The sequence below is a fragment of the Contarinia nasturtii genome, unplaced genomic scaffold (assembly GCF_009176525.2).
Source record: "Contarinia nasturtii isolate CC-2019 unplaced genomic scaffold, AAFC_CNas_1.1 Cnas_scaffold_1500, whole genome shotgun sequence".
NCBI lineage: Eukaryota > Metazoa > Arthropoda > Insecta > Diptera > Cecidomyiidae > Contarinia > Contarinia nasturtii.
The window spans coordinates 1,555,768-1,564,917 of NW_022198836.1; the positions used below are offsets into that span (position 1 = coordinate 1,555,768).

General features: G+C 34.7%; 1 protein-coding gene across 2 annotated transcripts; it reads left to right on the forward strand.

The window, feature by feature from the left end:
* Positions 1–992: 992 nt before the first annotated feature.
* Positions 993–6,114, forward strand: LOC116346349 (armadillo segment polarity protein-like). 2 transcript variants are annotated; one of them, XR_004201576.1, is made up of 8 exons: positions 993–1,134; positions 1,758–2,322; positions 2,389–3,478; positions 3,582–3,782; positions 3,862–4,128; positions 4,206–4,299; positions 4,498–4,804; positions 5,084–5,200. XR_004201576.1 is itself a non-coding variant. In XM_031776343.1 (7 exons), the coding sequence occupies exons 1-7, from the start codon at positions 1,104–1,106 to the stop codon at positions 5,278–5,280; spliced, it is 2,445 nt and encodes an 814-aa protein (XP_031632203.1). In that variant the 5' UTR covers positions 993–1,103; the 3' UTR covers positions 5,281–6,114. The 2 variants fall into 2 exon arrangements, 1 of the variants encoding a protein (XP_031632203.1); XM_031776343.1 differs by lacking the exon at positions 4,498–4,804 and having other exon boundaries at positions 5,084–6,114.
* The last annotated feature ends 3,036 nt before the right edge of the window (positions 6,115–9,150 follow it).

Consider the following 9,150-nt stretch of genomic DNA (forward strand, 5'->3'; position numbering starts at 1 on the left):
TTACACTTGTCACATCCCGACCATATGCACATCGTTGGAAAGATCTTGACGGTGCCGATTGTGGTCAAAAAAATTTCAGTGTGGCCAAAAACCGTTCGGACGGACACATAACGAGCCTAACTCGGTCCGTTGAAAATGTCACCGATCTTAGGTCTTAATCTAAGCTATAAAACGCCGCATAGCTTATATCCCAGAAAGTTCTTGTTGTTATGAATCTTTAATTTGGAAAATGTCGCTCACAAAATCATTTTTATCAAATAAAAAATCTCTGTCGAGGAAAAAATATCTACCAACTATTTTCATCACAAAATTGATATCAGAAATTTTGTGTTTCAAATGTTGGTTTCATCATTCGTTCTTCACCTCGACCGAAGCTTTTTTATTTCATAAACTTAATACCATAAAGAAATTCAACTAAATATTGAAAAATGGTCAAAAACAATGCATTCGATTATCATACGTTTTCAAATTTTGGAGCAAGGAATTATATAGTCATGATTTTGTTGTCACACTGAATTGTTTCTTTTCAATCAAAATGATTTATTTCAGTTTGGAATTGACACAATCCGTAGATGGTTTTTTCTAATTGTTTCAAGTGTAAAATATGTTTAATTTTCTATTGCATTGTTTACAACAATTTCATTGTTGAAAAATTACGGCTTATCCGTAGAAAAGAAACATATTGTTTTTTTTTCGATTAATTCTACATGAATATTGTTTTAAAAAAATAGACAAAACAAATCAATATCTCAATTTGGAAAACTTGCGTCGAATATTGTCAAAAGAACATACAAATTCACAGCATAAATTATTGAACGCACCCTTAGAAAACATTATCAGTTCTACATTAGGTCGCGTACATAATGCACAATAACATGCGTGCACACACAGACAGACCGCACTCATGAACACAGAAAAGCAGTACTAACACAAATACAAACAGCAAAGAGAAAGAGAAGAACAGCGTTAGTTTACAATAAAAATTCACTTTGTTTGTCAGTGTCGCTTGCGCTGTATTGTGAAACAACTGATTTACATTGTTTGTTTTTAATATTTCTTCAAAAAAAATAAATATTCTTGCATTTTAGAGTGAGATTTTTGTCATGAGTTATAATCCAGTGCAAAATCGAGGCAGTAAGTATTATTATCTTCATTTAATTACATTGTAAGAATGCCCAAATATTTTATAGAATATTTCAACTAAAAGATGTACGTGTGTTATACTTGCATATAAGCACAATCGTGAATTGGAATGTTTTTCTCAGTGAAATTGAATAGTGTGAACTGAAATGTGTTTTGTGTAGAAATGTTTTTTTAATATCAAATAAATTTTAACTAAAATAGTTCCTTAACGACTACAAAGATCGAAAATAACGAAACAAAACGAATATTTGCAAAACAAATTCAGTTTATTGTTATGAAAATATAGAATGCATTTCGAACCGCAATGTTACTTTTGTTTAGTCTGACATTGGTTTGTCTTTTTCTTTTGATTTTTTTTAATTTGTCATTTTTTTAATAAGATAATAATAAATAATAGTGAAAAAGTGAAATAAAAAATTTATTCTTGAGAAAAAGAACAGGTTTCTGATGTTATGCATTTTATGTATTACGAATGGATTTACACCGAAGTTGTTCATATACAGTGTCAAATGTCGAATTACACAAAACACATTTCAGTTCACACTATTCAATTCCTCTGAGTAAATATTTAGAATTTTTTTGTTTATTTATGAACTTTTAAATTGTTTTTAAAGTGCCTCATCAACAATATAACAATCCACATCCGCAAGAAATGATGTCTGCGAAGGAGCAGATAATGATGTGGCCGAATCCGTATCCTTGTGATTCCGGTATCAATTCGGGTGTTGTGACCCAGGTGCCATCATTGAGTGGCCATGAAGAAGACGAAGGAATGGAAAATGAGCCATTGATGTTCGATAACCAGGGTAGCTATAATCAGGACCAGGGCGGCTATACTCAGAATTTCACACAAGAACAAGTCGATGATATGAACGCTCAATTGAGCCAAACACGTTCGCAACGCATCCGTGCTGCAATGTTCCCAGAAACTCTTGAGGAAGGCATTAATATTCCGTCGACACAATTTGATACACAGCAACCGACTGCCGTACAACGTCTATCCGAACCATCACAAATGCTTAAACATGCAGTTGTCAATTTGATCAACTATCAAGATGACGCCGATTTGGCCACGCACGCTATACCTGAATTGATTAAGCTACTGAACGATGAGGATAACTATATCGTTTCACATGCCGCCATGATGGTGCATCAATTATCGCGCAAAGAAGCATCCAGGTCTGCAAATCCATATTCTTTAAATTCATTCGATTGTCGATTGTAATCATATTGTTTCTTTTTCAGACATGCAATTATGCAAAGTAATGCAATGATCCAAGCTCTCGTTCAGGCCATTTCGACCTCGAACGATTTGGAGACGACCAAAGGTGCGGTCGGTACTTTGCATAATTTATCGCACCATCGTCAAGGTTTACTTGCCATATTCAAAAGCGGCGGAATTCCGGCATTGGTAAAACTTTTATCATCTCCAATTGAATCAGTGCTATTCTATGCAATTACCACATTGCATAATTTGCTCCTTCATCAAGATGGATCAAAGACAGCTGTTCGCTTGGCTGGAGGCCTACAAAAAATGGTTCAATTGTTGCAGCGACAAAATGTCAAATTTTTAGCAATCGTCACCGATTGTCTTCAAATTCTTGCCTACGGCAATCAAGAGAGTAAATTGATTATTTTGGCATCCGGCGGACCCAATGAATTGGTTCGCATTATGCGCTCCAATGACTATGAGAAACTTTTGTGGACTACTTCACGTGTATTGAAGGTCCTTTCAGTTTGTTCAAGTAACAAACCCGCCATTGTCGGAGCTGGTGGCATGCAAGCATTGGCCATGCATTTAACCAATCCATCACAACGGTTGGTACAAAATAGTTTGTGGACATTGCGTAATTTATCCGATGCAGCCACTAAAACCGATGGACTCGATATGCTCTTGACTAATTTGGTTCACGTTCTCGGCTCACAAGATGCCAACTTTGTGACATGTGCCGCTGGAATCCTATCAAATTTGACATGCAACAATCAACGCAATAAACAGATTGTGTGCCAAGTGAATGGTGTCGAAGCACTGGTCAATACGATCATTAATGCTGGCGATCGTGAGGAGATCACTGAACCAGCTGTTTGTGCATTACGCCATTTGACTTCACGTCACGAATTGGCCGAAATGGCACAGAACGCCGTTCGCTTGATTAATTACGGTATACGTGTTGTCGTCAAACTGTTGAGTCCTCCATCTCGCTGGCCATTGATTAAAGCCGTTATTGGATTAATCCGGAATTTGGCTTTGTGCCATGCAAATCATGCGCCACTTCGCGAACAAAATGCCATACACTGTTTAATTCACTTGTTGAATAAGGCACAACAGGACATCGTAAGTATTTTCAATGTAATATTTGGGTTTTCAGCAAAGAAATTGGGAGAATATGTGTATTTATGTGTCAAACGTCTTGATAAATTTTCATTGTTTAACTTAGCAACGCTCGTCAATGGCTAGCAATGGATCTCAACAGCCAGGTGCATATGCTGATGGTGTTCGTATGGAAGAGATCGTTGAGGGCACAGTTGGTGCATTACATATCCTCGCAAGAGATCCACACAACAGAGTACTGATTCGTCAACAAGAAGCTATACCAATATTTGTTTCTTTGCTTTCGAGTGACATTGAAAATATTCAGGTAAGAATTCAATGAAATTTGGCATCTTATATTTCGAATATTTATAATTGACACGAACATTTATTCTGATTCTAAACAGCGTGTTGCTGCTGGTGTTCTGTGTGAACTATCAAACGATAAAGAGAGTGCTGACATGATCGAAGCTGCTGGAGCAACTTCACCACTCACCGACTTATTGCATTCACGTAATGAAGGTGTTGCCACCTATGCAGCGGCTATCCTATTCCGAATGAGTGAAGATAAATCGACCGAATATCGAAAACGTCTATCCGTTGAATTGACCAATTCATTGTTGCGAGACGATACCGCTTGGACAAATGACATTGGTCTTGGGCCAGATCTACAGGTTTGTTCATTCAATTCACTGCATGTTTTATTGCAAAGTCCGATAAAAATTTAACAATATTTTCATATTCGATTTAGGACATGCTTGGGGCCGATCAAGCATATGAGGGACTATATGGACAAGGTCCGCCCAGTGTTCACAGCTCACACGGTGGACGAATGTTCCAACAAGGTATATAAGTTTTTTGATGATGAGTTCAATGAAAAATAACAAATGCCAAAAACATCACATTATCAAATAACAAAAATATAATAATTTGACTAATCAAATCTACTTTTTATGCCTGACTGAAGAAAACTAATCGCAAAAAAACTCACCGTTTTCTATGTCTTTCTCTATTTTTCACACACATGTCTCTTTTCCTTGTAGCTAAGCCAGCCTAAATTAATAAGTTCAGCCAAATACTTAACAATTTAGATTTCAAGAAAATAATAACATAAAATATTTAAACTAAAGATTTTTACATTTAAGTTTTAATCATATACAAAGAAATAGCAGAAACAAAAAAATGATGCAACTGTCTAGTCACAATGTTTAGTTAAAGAAGTAGCACAAAAAAGCGCTTCAATTTAATCTTAAATCACCACATAATATAATCCGACAACGAATGATTGCGACAAGCTATTACTAAAATACGGATTTTATCAAAAGTGTCATACTAACTAACCCAGAATAGGTGAATGGTAAACTTTTCTATTGTCATCGTATTTTAGTGCTTCGTTTTTTTATTTTTTATTTGAGTGTGTTTTATAAAGTTTTGTTTATTAGTTTTCCCCCATATTCAGTTTGCATGGGTTTTTCAATTTCATAAAATCTTATGTTTGATTATCCCTTCATTTTTTATACTTATTAGTTTGGTTTCGTTATTTTATTGAATCATTTGACTTAATTTGACTTTGAACATTCTTATTTCGGTTTTGATTTTAATTTTCTCACACATTTTCTTCGATTATAGCATATGAAACATTGCCAATACCAATTGACTCGTTCCAAGGGCTAGAGTTATGTAGTCCATCATTGGTTGGGCCAACTTCACCATACGAGATGGACATGGACGTCGGAGAAATTGGTGCAGGCGAACTATTGGACTCAATGCCATCTCCACCCGCAGGCGATAATCAAGCGGCCGCTTGGTATGACACCGACTTGTAATTTGTGAGTTTGCTGGCAACCAAAAATCATCAAAAAGATTCCTCACATTTTTCACAGGTCGTAATCATCAAAATAGATTATTTCCTACTTCACTGATACGATTCCATATTCTCTAAATTTGCGCAATCAATTTTCGATAGTATTAAAGAATTAATATTAGAAAATAGCAAATAACGATCTATAATGAAAAAGAACGGTTATCTCTGTAAAATCGTTTAATCAAGTTTTTGAATTAAACAAACAGGGTGAAATTGTGTCTTCTTGAAGTTTTAGATCAAACTTTATTCAAACTGTTTTGAATTATTATTTTAAAACTGAACGATTTGTACTGAACGATTAGTCAGATAATTATTCAATTAGTTGTTTTTGAAACTAAGATAAATGTCGACATATTTACACACATTTAAAGTGACAAACAAGGTATATGTTGGTATTAAGCGGAAAGAGATTTTTTTATATATTTTTTGTCACTTTCGATTTTTTTTTTCATCATATTGAACTTAAATTATATATTTTGTTTGTTTTTAAGTTTATATACACATTTCAATTTTTTTACCTTCATTTTATCTATAATAGACCTATATACATTTATAAATGATTTTCACAATATTTACACGAACATTTAACTCAAACATTCGTCATGTTCATACGCATTATATGTTACATCAACCTTAACCATATTTCTCCAAAATCTATCAGCACTATTAGTGCGATACTTAATTTGGAATTTGCAATACATATTTGGATTTCATTGATAAACAATATTTAAATAGATGTATTTGTAAACATTTAAAGAAATTTAATAAACAATTTTAATGGCTTAAGGAAAATATATTTTCATGGCTCTGCTTTTTACTGTCAAATCTCCAAAAAAAATGTGCACAAGGTACACAGAAATTCGTAAAAAAATTCGAACAATGCTGTGTTAACTGTGTAAAAAAGAAAAGGATTTAACCCATAGTTTACAAAATATGTTGTTAGCATGATTCCGATTGGTGAAAGTTATTCAAATCGTACATCAGCCGCATACAATCACAAATCAAATCAAATCCAAAACACTTTTGGCGATTTGTGAATGATCGAAGGAAACGGAGCGATATTCCAGCTATCGTTGAGTATAATGATGTGACAGCGAATACCGACACATCGAAAGCGGAATTATTCGCTGATTTTTTCGAAAATCAGTACACACGAAGCGACATTATCGCCTTGGATGAATTGCTGGATGAATGCGGAGACGTATCATTTGACTTTGAAATCACTGAAGCCGATGTGTTAAAGGCATTGCAATCCATTGACGCGAACAAAGGAGCCGGTTCAGATGGAATATCACCGAAAGTGTTGAAAAACTGCGCACACTCATTCTCGAAACCGTTAACAGCGCTATTTCGTAGATCATTTCTACAAGGATGTGTTCCAGATGCATTGAAAAAGTCCAGAATTGTGCCAATTTACAAGGCTGGTAAAAAGAGCAATGCAGTGAATTACAGGCCAGTAGTGATCATACCAACAATAGCCAAATTATTCGAAATTGTTGTCTATGACAAAATCGACACATTTGTTAATGCGCAAATCAGCCACAATCAACATGGATTCGTGAAAAATCGATCAACTTCAACAAATTTACTGCAAATGGTAAATTTCACGATGGACTCAATGGTCAATAAATGTCAAACGGATGTACTGTACACAGATTTTGAGAAGGCCTTCGATCGAACCACAAGAAATTGTTGCAGAAGTTGGTGAGATTTGGATTCGGCCGCCAAATTGTCAAATGGTTCCATGGTTATTTGACATCACGATCGCAGTTTGTTGGAATTGGTGAAAAAAAGTCAAGGACTTTCATTGTACCATCGGGAGTACCCGCGGGAAGTATTTTGGGACCATGTCTCTTTATTATTTTCATAAACGATATTGTCGAAACTGTGTCAAATGCACTTGTTTTATTATTTGCAGATGATCTGAAATTGATCCGCACTATTCATTCGCCCATTGATGCCATCATTTTTCAAAAAGCCATTGATCAATTGAGCGACTGGTGTAACGAAAACAACCTGCATTTGAATCTGAAGAAGTGCTACGTAATGACGTATGCAAAGGGTGCAAACGTAGTCAACTACGACTATACGATCGACAACGGTCATCATACGTTTGAACTGACCAAAATGCAAAAGGATCTCGGCGTTATTTTCGACACAAAACTAACATTCACTGATCACATCGATGCGATTGCAGCCAGTGCACATGCGGCAATGGGTTTCATCAAACGAACATTAAAGAATAAGTACACGATCGAATCTGCAAAAATATTATATTGTGCACTAGTTAGGTCAAAATTGGAATACGCGAGTATTGTATGGCTTCCATATCATCGTATCCACTCCGATAGAATAGAATCAATTCAAAAAGATTTTGTCATCTGGTCGTTACGATATGTATATCAGAGAGATGAGAATTATGTATTGCCACCGTATCAGTTTAGATGTGATGTTTTGAACATTCAACCGCTTTGGAGACGGCGTATAAATGCCACTATATTTTTAATTTATGACCTCCTTTTGGGTAAAATAGTATCTAGTTCGCTTCGAAATAAAATTGTATACACACGACAGCAATATAACGTGAACCAAAGAAATTTAAGAAATACAGAACTAATTAGAGTTAGAACATTTACATCGGAATATGCACATAACCAGCCATTTTACGTAGCTTGTAGGAATTTTAATTTAATAAGAGAAACGTTTTTAGAATCAGCATCGAGACAAATTTTTAGAAGTAATATTTTTAAATTGGAAAATATAATATTTGTTGAACGGTGAAAACTGTAATATTTATAAAAATTGTATTGAAAATTAGAGATTAAAACAATGAACACAATCGATATCTGCTGCTCCGAAGTCGACAAGGCTGGTAGCTGGATATTCGATCGGGTATAGTGATTCATTGTGAATGGTATTGTACAAAATGTTGTGATAAATACAGTCTGTGATCAGACGGTGAATAAATAAATACTGAAATACTGAAAAGTCCATGATAAATCTGTGTGATTGAGTGTCTAGTCAACTACGATTTTCGTTGAATAAAAAAAGGCACACTACAAATAGAGAAAAAAATGAACTATAATCGTTTGTTAAAGAGCTTTATTCTAAGCAGATAAATCTCCATGGCAAATAGATTAAATTCAATGGTACTTTTTAAGTTCGCATGGATAGGCTTAGCCGCTTTTTCCGTAATGTGCAATGGCGTCATCAATATGTTTTCGTTAGAATGGACATGATGATGTTGATGCACACGGAAAATATCGTCGTCATGTTGGTTTACAGTCCATTCGCCATTCATACACAAAATTTATATTCTGTTTGTGTTGCTTTGCACGCATCATGAGCGCTCACACATGCGTTTGTATCAAATAATTGTGTTTGCTTATTTTTTTATGTTTATTTGCTCTGTCGTCACTCGTTTCTGTCAACATTTTCCATTTCGTTTCGTTATATCTCAGTGGCGATTTTTCACATTTCCATTTTCTGTATAAATCAATGTCGTTTGGATGTTACCACTCTTGCTATGAAAACGGCAATGCTATCACTCACAAAGTAAAAATGAACAGAAACTCATTTTCATTCACTGTTTTTTTAGATGAAATTGAACATTAAAAATGGAGTGCAAATTATCTACAAATGTTTGCTTTTTTTCGGCCTTTCGTGCTATAAATATACGTCAAATTAAATGTTTCTTGAATGTATTTGAGACGTGTCGATCCTTCTGATAATTGAACAATAGTCGCGAAAAATATAAAACGATTGCTGCAAAAATATTTCAAGAAATATTCTTAAACAATTAAGAAGAGAATATAAACGCAGTGCACGGTCA

Coding starts and splice junctions, on each gene's coding strand:
- LOC116346349 (XM_031776343.1), top strand. CDS start 1,104: ATGAGTTATAATCCAGTGCAAAATCGAGGCA. Junction 1,135..1,757: donor TCCAGTGCAAAATCGAGGCA/GTAAGTATTATT, acceptor TTGTTTTTAAAG/TGCCTCATCAACAATATAAC. Junction 4,300..5,083: donor TGGACGAATGTTCCAACAAG/GTATATAAGTTT, acceptor CTTCGATTATAG/CATATGAAACATTGCCAATA.